Source organism: Zonotrichia leucophrys, chromosome 2 (assembly GCF_028769735.1).
Source record: "Zonotrichia leucophrys gambelii isolate GWCS_2022_RI chromosome 2, RI_Zleu_2.0, whole genome shotgun sequence".
NCBI classification, from domain to species: domain Eukaryota; kingdom Metazoa; phylum Chordata; class Aves; order Passeriformes; family Passerellidae; genus Zonotrichia; species Zonotrichia leucophrys.
In genome coordinates, this window is record NC_088171.1 from 9,573,340 (window position 1) to 9,589,742 (window position 16,403).

Here is a 16,403-nt window from a genome sequence, read left to right on the forward strand (position 1 = left end):
GGCAGTCTGTTCCAGTGCCTCACTGCAGGCACACAGTTTGTAGGATTGGGAGTGGGGCTGGGCCCAGCCTCATCCCCCATGGGTACAGCTATGAGCAGCAGGTGAACAGCATTGAAGGCAACAAGCCATGGAGTGCTCAGGGGCACTGACCAACCACCAAAGGAACAGAGGGCACACAGGTGCAATGCATCAACAGGAGGGTATAAATGGTTGAGCTAGAGAGCAAGAAGGGTAGACACTTGCAGCCTTTTGATGTGTTGTTATTTTGTATGGGTTGAAGCTTTCTGAGACTGTATAGTGACACTGTGTATTGTGGCGGTCTCAACTGCAACAGATGCTGTGGCATCTCACCACCCTCAATGTAAGGAGGTTTTTTTTCTAGTATCTAATCTGAACCTACTCTTTTTTGGTTTAAAGTCATTCCCCCTTGTCCTGGAGGAATGATGTTTTATGGTAAAAATGTTCTTTCTGTCTTTATTGCAGTCTCCCTTCCAGTACTGGAATGCCACAATGAGGTCACTCCACAATGTTCTCTTCTCCAGCCTGAACAATCCGATTCTCCCAATCTTTCCTTATGTGGGAGGTGCTTCATCCTTCTAATCTTCTTGGCGGCCTCCTCGGGACTCAACCCAACAAGCTGATGTCCTTCCTGTGCTGGGGATGCCAGAAATCACCAAGACTTCTCAGACACTCATCACTTGGGCCTGTGTCATTTGCCAACCACTTCTGCAGAAGGTAACAGCCAGGGTCAGCAGAACATCTTGTGTCTTTCTGATACTGGAGCTGGAACATGTCAAATGTGTATCAGTGAAAACCCTACTTCATAGAAACTCTGCTCTCTGCAGTTTCATGTTTCTTTCACTTCTTACATAAGGTGAGATTGCATCCCTAAACTGTCTTTGCTACTGATAAACATGGCACAAACTCATAACCTAACAGATTGCTTCTGTGCTAATGAAAATTAATTTAATAACTGCTAGGGACACCTAGACTAGTCCTTTTTTGTATGAGATTTATAAAGTTTATCAAGGCCAAAGTCAAATTGAAAAGAATCTTGTCATGTTTGGAAAAAAAACTTACTATCATTTCAATATAGAGTGATGGGATATTTCATCAGCAATGCAATGTGTTGAAACTATGGACAAACATTTGACATGGTATTTCACAATATCCTAAACCCCATCTGCATTTGTAAACAGTATTTAAGGAGGCCAGGCTTGCTTACACTGAGACGATGTTATCTGGGGAAATGCCAGGCTAATGCTTACTCTTGCTAAGCCCTCATTCCCTTATGAAAAGTCTGAAATTTTAAAACTTTGACTCTTCCGAATCATCCAAATCCAATGAAATCTGAACAAATATTTCATTTGCCAGTCAGCTTGACAACAGTAAAGAGCATTATACTCTTGGTGTGAACAGCTGCAAAGCACATACATCCTCTCCTGATGTGGGTGCTTGCCATTTGTTTGTTGTGATATGCTGATGTGAGAATTCACAAGCTACAGCTCATGAAATCAAATTTCCACTGAAGGGAATGAAAGCTGGATTTGGCCACGTATATTTATTTACCACCTTGAGTTGCAGACTGAGTAACTGCTTTTTGTTCCTGTTGCTGTCTGCACCACCTTTGTATCTGGAGAGATACAGTACCCACGGTGAAAAAATGGAGAATGGGCTAAGAAATGTAAAGCAGCCTCAGGTGTAGTTTCATGTTTGGGTCTGCTACTTTTACATTACAGCTTTTTTCTTTTTCCACTCCTCATCAGCTGAGATCCCATTCCTGAGCCCACCTCTATCATGTGTATTTTCCCAAGGGTATTGTCGTGGCTGTGTGTATTGTCATGGCTACACAGAAGCCTGTATTGGTGTGTTCAGTCTTCCCCCTGATCAAGAAGTCTTTGCTATAAGGTCATGTCCATCTCTTCATGGAGAAGAAGAGGCTCAGGTAAGGCCAATGGCATCCTGACCTGGATCAGCAATAGTGTGGCCAGCAGGAGCAGGGAGCTCATCCTTCCCCTGTACTTGGCACTGATGAGGTCCCACCTTGAGTGCTGTGTCCAGCTCTGGCCCTTCACTTTGGGAAGGATGTTGAGGTGTTTGAGGGAATCCAGAGGAGGCAACAAGTCTGGAGAGGGGCTGGGAACACAAAGCCTGTGAGGAACCCCTGAGGGAGCTGGGGGTGCTCAGCCTGGAGAAAAGGAGACTCAGGGCTGCCCCCATCACTCTCTGCAGCTCCTGAAAGGTGCCTGTGCTCAGCTGGGGCTGGGCTCTTTCTCCAGGCGGCACTAACAGAACCAGAGGACACAGTCTCAAGCTGCGCCAAGGGAAATATAGGTTGGATAGTAGGAAAAAAGTTTTTTATGGAAAGAGTGATAAAGTTCTGGAATGACCTGCCCGCGGAGGTGGTGGAGTCACCATCCCTGGATGTGTTTATAAACAGCCTGGATGTGGCGCTGGGTGCCATGGTTAATTGAGGTGTTGGGGCTGGGCTGGACTCGATGACCTTGGAGGTCTCTTCCAACCCAGTGATTCTGTGAGTTCTCTGAATTCTTATCTCTCCCTACAACCTCCTGAAAGGAAGGTATAGCCAAATAGGGGTCGGTTTCTTTTCCCAGCACAGGACGAGAGGAACTGGACTTGATTTACACCGGGAGATGCTCAGGTAGGCTATAGGAGTAATTTTTTCACAGAAAAGTTTGACTAAACATCGGAATGGGCTGCCCGGGGAGGTGCAGTCACCGTCCCTGGAGCTGATTAGGGGCTGGATGTGGCACTTAGGATGGAGGTGTTTGGTCAAAAAGTTCGACTCTATAATCTCAGAAGTATTTTTCAACCTTCTTTATTCTGTGATATGCTACTAAAAGTAGAAATTATGTGTACACAAATGTGTGTGTGCGCGTAGCAATTGTGTTCCCGTACCAAATGACGCTCAGGGCAGCCCTATGCCAAAGTCCGGCTGGACCCTCAGCTCGATTCTCGCCCTCAGCGCGGCCCGTCTGGGCAGGCTGCGGCAGCGCAGCCGCACAGCCGGCCCTGCACACGCGCGGGGAGCTCCGGTGGAGGCCGGGGCAGGGAAGTTTCCCGCAGAGCAGGGAAGTTTCCGCGGAACACCCGCAGCCGGGAGAGCCGGGACAGGCGGGACAGCCGGCGCGGGGCGGGGCGGCGGGCGCGGCCGTGTGTCGGGAGCGCGCCCGGCGGGCGGCGGGCGGCCGCCATCTTCTCTGCGCGGCCGGCGGGAGCGCTGCCTCTGCCCCCTCCTCCGCTCCCTCCTCCTCCTTCTCCCTCCTCCCACTACGCTCCGCCGTCGCCGCCGGTCAGGAACGGGGCGACCGGGATAGCGAAGGCCGCGGGAAAGGCGGGGGACGGTGGAGCAGCTCCGCGGGGGTGGGCGGGCCGCGGGGCGCCAGCCCGGGGGGTTCGTGCGGCCCCTCCGCTCGCCCTGCCGGCCGGCCGGGCCCCGCTCCCCATGGGATAAGCTGTAAACATGTTCAGCTTTGAAGGGGATTTCAAAACAAGGCCCAAGGTGTCCCTCGGAGGAGCGAGCAGGAAGGTAAGGAGCGGCGCCCGGCCGTGCCTGTGTGTGTGTCGGTTCTGTCGCCCCCCGCCCTGTTATCGCTGCTTTTACTGTCGGGCCTTCAGAAATGGGAGCAGCGATGACTAAGGCTTAATAGAGGGGAAAAACCCTCCCCTCCTGATGATGTGTTTATCTTTGATCTCCCTGCCTCACTGTTATTATTATTTTTTTGTATAATCAGGCCACACCATCCCAGGCTTGTAGTGTAGTAAGAATTGTGGGAAGCGAGGAAATGTCTCCTTGGCTCGTCCCCCCCGCAGGCGAGCGATCGATCCCGGCTGCCGTGGCCGGTGGCACCTCCCCGGCAGTCGCTCTCCGGGTCTTGCAGGGGGAAAGGACTCGGAGCCCTCCTGTCATTTCCCTGCGGAGGGAATGCCTGGCGTGGAGCTGCCTCGCCGGGGGATGTGGGACACACTCAGCCTCACACAACCCCGATTGCCGGGGGAGGTCCATCCACGTGAGCCGCGGCCGCCGCGTTGGTCTCTGTCAAGTTTAGGTTCAGTCAATTTGTCGTGCGCAGGGTTAGTCGCAGTTAATTGTCAGCTCCACCAGGCTATTTGATTTCCTCGTGTTTATTGATGGGGAAAGAAGCAGAATGATTTATTCAGATCTTGCTCATTGCACAGGGTCAGCAAATGTTTAGTCGAGCACTGAAGGGCACAGGACTTCGGAAGAATGACAGAAAGGACAAAGTGTTTTTAGAAGTGGCCTGATCTGTAGGGGTCACTTTAATTCACCGTGAAAATACCGAGTCTCCCCGTTGTCATTGGAGATGGCTGTGTGGGAAGCCAATGAGTGTTTCCATTAGTATTTTTGAATTTTAATTGGGTAAAAAAATAAGTTTTTATTACTGTGCACTAAAAGCAAGTTGGATCCTTGGAAACTTTTAAGGTTTGGCAGTACAGTGAGGAAATGAGCAAAAATACTGCAATGTGTGATACTAAAATCACAGTGAAGTTTGCATTTTGGTGTATTGACTTAATATGAAGAGATTGTATGCAGAACTGTACTTGGATTATGCAGATTTCCTCTGATTCATCTTCTGTTTATCTTAAGGCATGTCTGTTGGTTAGGTCACGTAAACTGGCATTACATGAGTCAAAATGCCATAAATACTCCCCAGCTTAAGTAGGAGTTGGCAGAACATGCCCTGGTCCTCAGCTGTACGCTTCAGGTACTTTGCAACTTTTGACCCTGACTTTGCTCATGGTGTTTCTTGCTGAACATGTTCCCTCCTACAGAAGTGAGGAACTGCCATAACATCTTCTTTTACACTTAGCAATTCATGAAAACGTATCAGAATTATGTCTATTTTAATTATATGGGACAAATTTATTAATGTTATGCAGGCATAAATTTCCAAGGGCAAATATTAGCATGTAAAGGACTGGAAACTGAAATTGATGCATAACCTTCACTGTGTGCAGCAGAGGTTGTGGTTCATGACGAGATTGATGCTGACTGGTGCACAGATTTCATGATTCTACATGGGTTCACTGAAGTGCTTGTGCTGCATCAGTGCAAATCAGTTACGTGCAGCTTTGGGCAGCGTGGTTACACAGACATCCTAGGGTGTCCTTGAGAGAGCTGCTGGTTTGCAGAAGCTGGGTACAGTGCTAAAGAAAGAATTTATTTAAACAGTAATAAAAATTACTTCTAAATGCAGTTTAGCTGAACTTCTGTGAAAATGTACTGCAACAGAGATTGCTTTGGGAAGTGTCTGTGAGTACCATGTGATGCCTTAGGATTTTAGCTTTTGAATTTTTCAGATTCTATACTGCATTAGTGCATTAGCTCTAAACTCCATAAAAACTGCAGTTAACTGTCTTCATATTTTGGTTAGACAAAACAGTCTGTGTGGGTCTGTTATCCAAAGACATCCTACAGCCTCAGGCCCTAAAAAGTATAAACAAAAGTGATTGGGGGGGAGCAAACTGGGGGAATAGAACTTCATTACCTGGAGCTGTAATTGGAGGATTAACCCCTGATATATAAACATACTAAAATGATATCTGTCTGAAAAACTCATGACCATTGTCCATTTTGGGTGTAGCCCCTTGGGGAGGCTTTATCTGCTCTTAATGTACCTGAAGGCCCTTCATTAAATATACCTGCTTTTATATTTTAACTTTGTCTGGTCTCTGTTTCTAGATAAGCCTGCATTAGTCATCATGTGAGTTTCTCATTATTTCATATCATGAGCTCCTTGGGATCATGTTCCTCATATGTATTGGCTTCATTTTTACAGAAAGCTGAATTGTAAATGATTTCCTTCGAGCTTTTGGTAAACATACAAAACACCCTCATTTTTTTTGACAAGTGCCCTTGCCCTCCCAAATGGTGTATAACTTTAGAAGGGTCAATGCTGTACCTCTCCATGCTTTTGGCAGCTGGCTGCATACTTAGTGCTGCCTGTTGATTCCTTTGGTGGAAGGAGGCATCATTCAGAAACACTGGGGCCATGCAGGCTGCTTAGTGCTAACAATAACTCTGTACCCAGTTTGGGGGAGTTTCCCAAAGTGGTTGCACCCCTGCAGAACAATGACAAAAACCTCCTGTTTGAGGAGCCAGTCAGTGCTAAGGGTGCCAGCTGATGTGAATACAGCTACACCAAAACAGTGATCAGCAACACTATTGCAAGTGTGGTTTTGCTGATGGAACTGCAGCTCAAGCAGTGATTGTGTTGGTCACAGCTCCCGTGTGCTGACACCTGTCTGGCACTGCCCTGTGTGTCTGTAGTGTTCCCTTGGGCCCCACAGAGCCAGACTTCAATAAGTTCTATCAGTAGGAGCACAGTGATAGAAGTAAAATTGGGGGCTTGCATAATTGTGGCAGCTAGGTACTGAATCTAATATGCCTTCTCATCATTAGCTTGTATGGAATTTCTGAATTACAAAACCAGAGGGCTTTGGGTCTGCTTTTGAGCTGTTTGTATCATACTCATGTGTGTTATGGTCTGAATTGTGCATGCTCTTGGGAAGCACTTCAGTCCACCCATACCAAGCATCACTTGATTTTGTTCTAGTCACAGGCTGCAAATGAATGTTCTCAAAATTACTACCTCAGTGACTGATCCTTTCAGAATATTATTGTAGCATTATAATAATGCATTGTACAAAAATGTAGGTGGTATTGCCAGTGCTTGAACTTTTCCTTTTATACCTACTTTCAAGAATCTGCTGATTCATCTGGACTGTTGACCCTGTTGTATGTGTTTGATTGTGTAGATACAGGTTTTATTTACAATGTGATAATCTAATTTTAGAGGGCTTTATATATTTATTTTTATTTGTGGGGTAGTTTTATCATCACCTTTAAAACCACACACACCTTTGTGTGTGTGGAAGATGCCAACAAGTCCTGGTAAAGTTGTCTTTTCAAATGGTTCATCTGTAATACAATTTCTGGACAATTGTATTATGACAATACAACCCAGACTTTTCCTAGAAAAACATTAACAATCTGATGCTTGATTTAGGAGATTTGATGGTCTCTTAAGATGTCTGCTCAGACTAACTGGTCTGAGGGTTGCAGCACTAAGAGCCTCATAAAGCAAAGAACCTTTAAAACATAGTTCTTTGCTTTATGAGGCTCTTCAGAAGAAATTTTCAAATTTATTTTAATTGTACTGGCAAACCATATTTTTGTGCTTCTTAGGTAAAGTAGCCTCCAGAACTGAGTGCTGATATTGGAGTTGTGTCTTGAGTCGCTCATGGACGTTTTGTGCGGGGCAGTAAGTGTGCCTGGGAGGCTGTGGGGGTGTCAGGCAGGAAATGCAGGGCTGTGCATTGGGGGCTGCCTTGGGCTGCAGCTCAGCCTGCCCTCAGCCAGCCCCACTGCGAGGTGCTGCCTTCACCTGGCTGCTCCATCCCTGTGTCTGCACTGAACATATTCCTGCCAGGTGCAGTGTCACCTGCCCTTCTGGGCACAGCTGGCTGCTGCCACTGAGTTTAGCATGAGTTGAACACAGCACAGAATTGGTTTGACCACATCAGCCTGGCTTGGGACACTCAGGCCTAGTGTTACTCCATTAATTTCAGCAATGTTAAGAAAAATTTGAGGTAGCAATGCTTTAGTGCATCCATGCAGGGCATCCCCAGGCCAGTGCTGAGAAGTGCAAGGGGCTCTGTAGTCCCACATTGTCTGATTAAGTTGTGAAATGTATGAGTGACACCTTGCAAGTCTAACAGGAAAAATGGGTAAAAGAATATTAAGTCAAATGTTCAGTATCACTTGAGCTATCTAAACCATGCTTTTACAAATCCCAAGACTGTTTGTAATAGAGTATTTTTTAATTATAATGCATTATGAGATGATTTTAAAAACCACCTCCCTTTTTACAATTTGTGATACAGATGAGTGAGCAGGGCCACAAAAGTGAAAGTGAAAGCAACTTCATTGAGTTTGGGGTTCTTTTTGATCTTTGGCTTTTTTTGTGGAAGACACAGAAGCTTACTAATGAGCAAATATTGATGACTCCATCTGTACTTTAACAAGTCTTAGTGATTTCTTTTAATTTGGACATTTTACTAATCAGAGAGATTAAATTTACAGAGTTTTAGATTTTAATTTAGTAGTTTCTGATCTGCTTTCTTAAATTAGTAGCATGACATTAAACATAAGGTTATTGTTTATATTCCCTCTGCTTTCAGCTGAAGTGCAGAGGTAGAACTCCAGAGACACCTTGTTTGCTCTGTTGTCCATATTCTACACATGGAATAACTTCTTGTGGAATTAAAATTTTACAAACAGTAGGCTGTAAAATTGCCAGTGCATGGAGAGGTCTGCCTATGTTGGGATTGGCTGTTGTGGCAGATGCCTGTAGGATATAAGCATTGATGGGACAGTTAAAAACCAGTTTTGTTTCTCTCTTACTGATGGATTGAGGAAAATAGTTAATAATTTCAGGAAGGAATAATTTCTATTATAACTTATTTGACCCTACACCATGCCACAATGGAAGTGAAATGATGGTAAGGATTTATAGGATGGGAATTCTAGATTAGAATTACAAATTGTTTATTTTTGAATGGAAAGAATTGCAGAGCTTTGCTCCCTGCAGACTTTGTCCTGTCAGGCACACGGTGTGTTCTGTGTGCAGGTACACACCTCACCCTGGCTCAGCTGGGATCTTGCAGTGTCACAGCCCAAGTCTTGAAATACTCCTGGAATTGCAGATCTGTGCCATGGAAGTATGAGGAGACTCTCATAGTGTAAAATAATGGCTGCCTGTCAGTAGGGAGCTACACAGTTAATGCATCCTTAATTCTTGGGCATTTTTTTTCTCTCTGTAACATTTGAAATTCTCCTCATTTGAAAGCGAGCGACAAAGATGGAGTTGTAGTTAGCTGACAGCAGTGATTACACTGTTCTTTTCAGTTATGTGCTATTTTTTCAGATTCAAATCAAGAATTTCTGCTTTTCTAAATACATTTTCTCCCCTTGTTCCTGAGAAAATGATGAGTCACAGAATGGTTTGGGTTGGAAGGGGCCTTAAAGATTACCCATTTCCAACCCCCTTGCCTTGGGCAGGGCCACCTTCCACTAGAAATAGCTCACCTACAGCTCTGTGAGTAATGTCAATCTTAAAAATCATAATAGGGACAAACTGAGCATAAATGCAAAAGCAGCTTTCTTGCATTTCAGTTGCCTCTAGAGCCTCCAATCAAATCCTGGCTCCCCCTTGTGTGGTTTTGGGGGTACCATGATAGAAGAGGTTCCAGATCCCCTTTGCAGGGCCAGATTCCTCTCCTGGGCATAGCTCACACTCCCTTCTTCTGCAGGATTGTCTGCTCTACATATAAACTTACCTGATTATTTACATCGTTGTTAACAACAATCACAAACTGGTTAAAAGCAGATTTCAGGCTGCTGAACATACTCAGACATGTTCAATGGAATTTAAATTGTTGAGGTTCGGTTCAAGGCATTGTAAGCCTTTTAAAATGCAAATTTCTTCTACTATTCAAACTAAAAAACCCACTTGGAGTTCATCTTGTCTGAAATAATGTCAGGAGATTGAAACATTGTTGAGAAGATGGGGGATGTTTCCTAGTGGCCATGTTTATTCTGTAAAAATAAATGTTAAAATTTTTTCCATTTATTGACTGGAGTTACTGAATACTTGTGTTGAAAGGAATTTTATTCTAAAAATTGCTTAGGTCACTTCATTTATTTTGGGAGTTGTTACTGATTTTTATGTGGTTCAAGTTCAATTCGGCTGTAAAGTCGTGTTCCTCATTTTAAGGAAAGAAAAAAAGATTCAAGTTCCTGGATTTTGCAGATGAAAACCACACAAGTTTTTATAATTGTCCACAAAAAATTAAAAAAGGTCAAGTGTTTTTTTGTTTTTTAAAGAAAATTTCATAAGAAATCATGCCTTGTACTTTGCATGACCTCTTGTAATGTGAAATACGAAGTGTTCTCAGCTACTAACCAAAACAAACTCTTAATTTATAAAGAAGCATCAAACATTTATTAATAATATTACATTTTTGCTTCAGTGTGTTGTTATTAATTAAAAAGAAATCTGTGTTTAACTAGTACCTGAAAATAATTATTCAGTTTCATATTTGCATCTGGGCTTATTTAGGTTTTAAATTTATTTGCTATGGGATAGCCAGTAAATAGCTGTCCAAGAGTGTTCAATTTCAGATTTTAGGAGTCAACAAATATTAGAAGTGTTGAAGAGGATTTAATTATGTATACATTTTGTTTTTTATAAATCTGGATTTTGAGCCAAGTGGGCTGAAAGTTTTTCTTTCAAGACAAAGTGTTCAAATGCAGAAGGAAAAGAGTAATAGTTTCTATATTAATGTACATTATTCAGTCTTTGGCTAGGATATCTGAAAGCTAGTTCTGCAAATGAACTTCTGCAACCAAAAAGTGTATTTCAGCAAAACAGGGATAAGAAAAGAAATTGAATTAAAGTTTCTTTTTTGTATGATGGGTTGAGCTGCTGGTTTTGAAGCAGTGACATTGACATTGTCCCACTGTCAGATGTGGCTGTTCCCAGCTGCTGCCTTGGAGCAGTTCAGCCCCCGGAGCCTGGCTGTGATGAACAGCGCAGTACATGGAAATGGATGTTATTCCCATGGACAAATTAACATTTCACATGTTACTCAGCATTTCTTTGGTGGCAGTCACACATTTTCCTGTCTGTGTGCTGTCCTCCCTCTGCTTCTCTGTTTTCACCTCTTTCCTCTTTCTGTCTTACCCTCAGAGTCATTTCTGTAGTGTTGCTCTGTGTTTTGCTGTCACGTACTTCTCTGCTTTCTTGTTCTTTGTGCTGTGCCCCACAGAAAACTTCTCAAATGGGGTTTTTCATGGTGCACACATGCTGGAGCAGGAGGTTGGTTGTCTTTTCTCTGCTGGAGAAGGCATCAGGCAGGAAAGGGACAGCCAGATGTGTCCTACACTGTGTGAACACTCATGGATGGTGCATTCCATGTTCTGCACTTGGGAGGGCAAGCCCTGAAGGAAAAGGGCTGATAAAAAGTCAGGACTGTGATTCAGGGAATGGCTTTCACCCCTTTTGAGTTAGGGGTGTGACAGAGTCAGGACAAGCTCAGGCTTTGTTCCCCCTGCCTTGTCTACCTGCCTGCCTTGAAAGAAAGACTCAACACCAGACGTGTTCCTGTCTGGCAGGAGAAGAAAGCCTGGCATGAGCAGCCCAGGAGCAGGGCAGGGTGGGGAGCAGGAGTGAGCCAGGTGGGATTTTTGGGGGGTTCCTGGTCCTCCCTGCAGTGAGGGGCTCTGGCAGCAGCCAGGTGGGATTTTTGGGGGGTTCCTGGGGCCTGTCCTGCAGTGAGGGGCTCTGGCAGCAGCCAGGTGGGATCTTTGGGGGTTCCTGGGGCCTGTCCTGCAGTGGGGAGCTCTGGTAGAGCCAGGTGTGATCTTTGGGGGTTCCTGGCCCTCTCCTGCAGTGAGGGGCTCTGGCAGCAGCCAGGTGTGATCTTTGGGGGTTCTGGGCCCTCTCCTGCAGTGAGGGGCTCCGGCAGCAGCCGAGGTGGCCGAGCTGAGGCTGTGGCTGTGGGCAGTCAGAGGCTCTGCGGGGGCGTTGTCAGACGGTGTCACTGCCGTTCAGAGCCAGCCACAGAACAGCAGCTGCTGAGTTCAGCTCCTTTCACAGTGCTGGCTGTCAAGGGCCAGTTCAGGGAGGATTTCAGAGGTGACTGCAGTTAACTCTCTTTAGGAAATTATTTTGCTATTATGCCCTTTGTATTGGAAGAAGATTATTTTGTGTTTCTTTTTATCTCTTTCCTACTGCGGGTTTGTTTTCTTTTGCACGTGCATGGTTACTTTTTAATTTCTGAAGGGGCAGTGTATTCCAGCTTGGTTTAATAACTCTTTAAGGGGATGTATTTTTATTGAGTTTAATTTAAATGTGTTCTTTAGTCATAGTTATGATCTGTGTAGGTCTTGTGAACATGAGTAACAGTATTATTTTACCCATATTAACTTGTTAAAGGTGGGATGTACTTATACCTGAGTATTTTATTGTCTTAGGACAGTTCTTCTATTTTGCTTAATTTGTACTCTAACAAATTGGCATTTTTCTTTACAAGTACTCAAAGCAAGTATGTGGCTGACTAAAAACTTCTGTTAGTTTCAGAGTGGACTGAATTAGAGACTGATGGCTACAAAGAAACCTTGTTCTTCATCAATGAAAAGCTGGTGATACACTAAGGATACACTGCCCTTTTACATCTCCCTCCCTGTCAAATGATTTTAAATTGTTTGTTTCTGATTGTTTGTTCTCTGACCACTTATTTTCCTTTATCTACTAATAATTTGTATTGTCTGTCTTTGCTTGTGTTTTTTCATACCATTCTCTTCTCTATTCACACGTAGCAATTTGTGTTGCTTGTCCTGTATTTTGTTCTGCTTTTTCTTTCTGCTTTCTCTCTGAAGTGTAAGGACAAATTACAAAACATTTTTTCTAAGCAGAAATGCACTTTACATGGTGCTTTCTGCAGTACAGTCATTTCTAAACTGTGACGTTTCACCACCTTCTTTAGTGCATCAGGTATCAGCTGTTGAAAAAGTCCTGAAACTTTAAGCCATTTCTTGGTTATTAATTTAGTATCTTGTTTTGTCTTTGTGTGCCTTTCTGAACTGCCTGAGTGTGGATACATCATCCCTGTGTATGGATTTCCTTGAGTTTGTTTGTCCTGTGTTTAACACATGGAGCAAACCCTGTCTTTAGAGGGCCATAGCTGTAGTTAGTGGTGTCTTTGGCCATAAATACTGTCTTTAGAGGAAAGATGGTTAACCTTCTTGTGGGCTTTTTTTGTTTTTCACTCTTGGTGGTCTGTAAGAGTGTTTTCTATCCCAAAGAAACCGAGAGAATCATGAAAGAAACTGAGAGAATCATGACTTTGCTTCCTCTGTATCTTCAAAAAAGAGGTGCTAAAGAGTTTTGCACTCATTTTTTGTATCTGCTGATAGACACTGAAACTATTCCAGCACAGTTGTTTTAGCTGTACTTAAATATTTTATAAACATTTGTTTGCCAACTTCAAATTGATTTTTCTGTATTAAAATACAGTACATTTTCAGCTTGAGTGTTTTTTAATTTCTTAACTTCTCTAGGCTAATATGGGCATACAGAGGAGAACAAAGTTGTCATTTGTGTCGGTGTCAAAAAATGAAAATAGTTTTCTTAAGTCTGCTGTGTGTTTTAGACTGGATTTGGGAAAGATGAAAGCCAGGGTGCTTTCATCTCCTGTTGCCTGCAGTGGGAACTGAATACTGTGCATCAAAATTGAGTTATTTTGTATATTTCCTTGGAAATTACCCAGAATCATCCAGTAAGAGACTCTTGCAAATAAAGTTTTGTTTATATATTGTAATCTGTGAATACTTGTATAAGATTGTGGTTTAAAAGCTAATGCATGGTTTTTCTGTTGTAATAATATTGGGTTTTGAGGCCTCATGAGTACTTTAGTATTCCTGTCTTTTGCTCTGTTGGTGAGATCACTGTCCTGAAAGTTTTGATGCATAACCTTAATTTGGGTGAAGAGTTCAAAATATGAAAAGAAAAAATTCCTGCCATTTATGCTGTGTCTCTCTTGACATCTTTTCTGGGCAAGCTTTGAGAAAAAGGATAAGTAAATACAAGAGCTTTGGCCTTTTTGTAAGCTAGACAAAAGCAAGGGGCTTTGGAGCAGGATGGGATTGCTCTGAACGTGCCACAGCTTGCTGTGTGCACCTGGGCCAGGGGTTTGTGTACCCTCCAGGCAAGGAAAACACTCAGACTTTGGTGTTGTTATGAACAAAAATTCAGTTGATTTTTTTCCTGGGAGAAAAAAGTTACGACTATTGCTGGGCTGCTGCTTGTGTTATGGTAATTACGGGTCGTTGTTGTTAATAGTTGTTTTTGTCTTAGTAAAAGCCCTGGCTGGGGCGAGGTAATGGCCCTTCCCCGAGACATTGAAGGGTGGGGACCTTCCCGAACGGTGAGGAGAAGAGACCTGGAGGGAGGGGGTTATGCAAAGTGACTCCAAAGACCAGAATGCTTTGTGGGACCCCGACTCCAAACGCACGGAGAAAACCCCAAAAACAACGAGCCAAATAAGAGTTGAGAGACTGAAGTGATGTCTGGACGTGAGGAGCCGAGTGCTGAGCCTGCAGAGATGCGGAGTCCCTCTCGCCCTGACCACGGGAGTCGTCCCCGGCGGGCAGACCAAGCCGAATGGGCGAGGAGGGACAACACCTGATGGGGACATCAGGCCCTAAAGGCTCCCACGAGGACGGATCCCTGAGCTCTGCCCCTCGTGGACAGAGCTGCGCAGATCCTCCTCCTCTGAGTCGCCCTGGGACGACGGGGACTGCAGCCCTGCCGAGCCGCCCAATCCTGAGCTGATCACTTTTAATAAAGGCATTAAAAAGGAGAAGAAGTCTCCTGGCCCTGTTTATTTCAGGTGTGATCTTGTGGGACTGGGACCTTTTTGTGCTGCAGCTCTGCCATTTGTAAATGGCTGATGTTTGCCAGGGTGGGTGGGATGCTGGGAGCACAAACACGGCCAGGGATCAGTACAGTTTGCTGCTCTTTGCCGCTCCCTTTTCATAGGGACAGAACTTCCTCCATCCCGTTCCTCTGGGAGGGCTGCCTGCCATGGATTTGTGAGTTCAGAAAATGATTAACACCCACTTCGCTCTATGTTTTATGTGCTATGCATTTTGAGCAATCCCTGAAGTCTGCATTAAATGTCCTGAACACGCTGAAGTGTGTTTGAATGAAAATGCAGTGTTATCTTTGTTTGTGTCTTACAGGAAGAAAAGGCTTCTCTGCTTCATCGAACTCAGGAAGAAAGGAGAAAACGAGAGGTAAAGTAGCCTGTAAGCGTTTGCTGCCTGCTGGATTTTCCTTTGATGGTACATTTACAGTGCAAAGTACTTCTGCTGCTGTCATACTTAGTTCAGAAATGTTTTCTTTGAGTTTGCAGGTTCTGTATAGTCTTAAAGTATGCTTGAATTGGCAAAAGAATTTAAGTGCCTTATACAGTTCCTTAGAAGTGCTTTTCATCTCAAAAGATAAGCATGCACTGGGTGTAAAGGGAAATTTCCCTTTTATTTTGGTGTTTATTGGATCTAGTCTTTTTTGAGAAAAGATAAGGGTTTGGCTAGTAAATTGCAAATTTTACCTTATTCATAATCTGTTACTATGGGTTGGTCTCAGCAAACTTTCTTCTGCTCCTGGTTCTGTTACGTTTTCTTGGCTGACCTTTAGTACTTCACTTCCCCAGTGTGTACCTCACTTCTGTGAAGGTAAAATCAGAAGTGATTCTTGAATTCCTTGAAAAGAATTCAAGAAACCTGAAGTGCTTTGAAATCACCTGATAGTGAAGGACCAGTGAGAAGCTGATGTGTGAGGCTTTAAGCAACCTTAATACTGATTTATGATGGAAGCTTACTGCTCTGGAAAATTCAGGCTGGAATAGTGCAAAGGAGGAATAGGCACTGAAATGAAGAACCCAAAATTTAGCAGTATGGAATTTGAATCAATACGTAATTTTGTCATTTTTCCCTCACCCCTCCCATATAAGTAAAAAACCCCTTGGTGTTAAATACTGATAAAATACATTAAATACATTAAAAAATGTAACTATGCAGGTTTCATGCTCATAAAGAAAACAGGTCTTTGGCCCTTAAAGGTGTTTTGACCCATGCTGGATTAATCTCAAGTTCTGCAGTTTCTGTGGACAGTTACTGCTTTTCTTTTTTTTCTCTGCAACATGGGCCTGTAGTTATGGACTAAGTTCAAATATGAGAGTACCAGGATTTCATTCATTAGTACAGAATTCCATGTTAAGAATCATTATGATCAATGAGTCTTTAGCAACACATGTAAAAATTCTTCTTTGTGGTCCATAAACGCATTCAGTTGCTTGTCTCTGTCCTGTGCAAAGCTGATGCAGAGCCCCCCACTCATCCCAGTGCAGGCACACGTGTGCACACAGGGATTTGCTGTGGCATTGAGCACATTTTCACCAAATGAATGGCTCCTCTGAGAATAAAATCAGCTGTGGCTTTTCAAAACTGCCTCTAGCAGAATCTTAGCAGTGACCTCAGACTTTAAGCCTGTGCAGTTGGGAGTCTCTACTTGACAATTGTGTGTTCTGAGATAAAAGCTGTACCTAGAGAGGACAAGTTACCTGTGTTTTAGTTGAGCCTTGCATTATGGTTGTGAAGAGACACCACCTCTCTGAAACTCTCTCCTGATTGCACTTTTACTGTCAGTATTTTGGAGAGAGAAATAACCTTTGGCCTATCAAAATTTTGATTTTGGTCCATGATATAGAGGCAGTTAGTCTTCAAGAATTTG

The 16,403-nt window shown here is 43.8% G+C and overlaps 1 protein-coding gene across 2 annotated transcripts in view; it reads left to right on the forward strand.

Moving 5' to 3' along the window:
• The first annotated feature begins 246 nt into the window (after positions 1–246).
• UBE3C (ubiquitin protein ligase E3C) overlaps positions 247–16,403 on the forward strand; it is a 77,955-nt gene continuing 61,798 nt past the window's right edge. Inside the window, exons 1-3 of one of the 2 annotated variants that reach the window (XM_064703900.1) lie at positions 247–361; positions 484–735; positions 14,852–14,905. In XM_064703900.1, the coding sequence (XP_064559970.1) occupies positions 661–735; positions 14,852–14,905 (129 nt within the window). In that variant the 5' untranslated portion in view covers positions 247–361; positions 484–660. Of the gene's footprint in view, positions 362–483; positions 736–3,214; positions 3,551–14,851; positions 14,906–16,403 lie in introns of those variants that run through there. The other variant, XM_064703901.1, reaches the window with a different exon arrangement.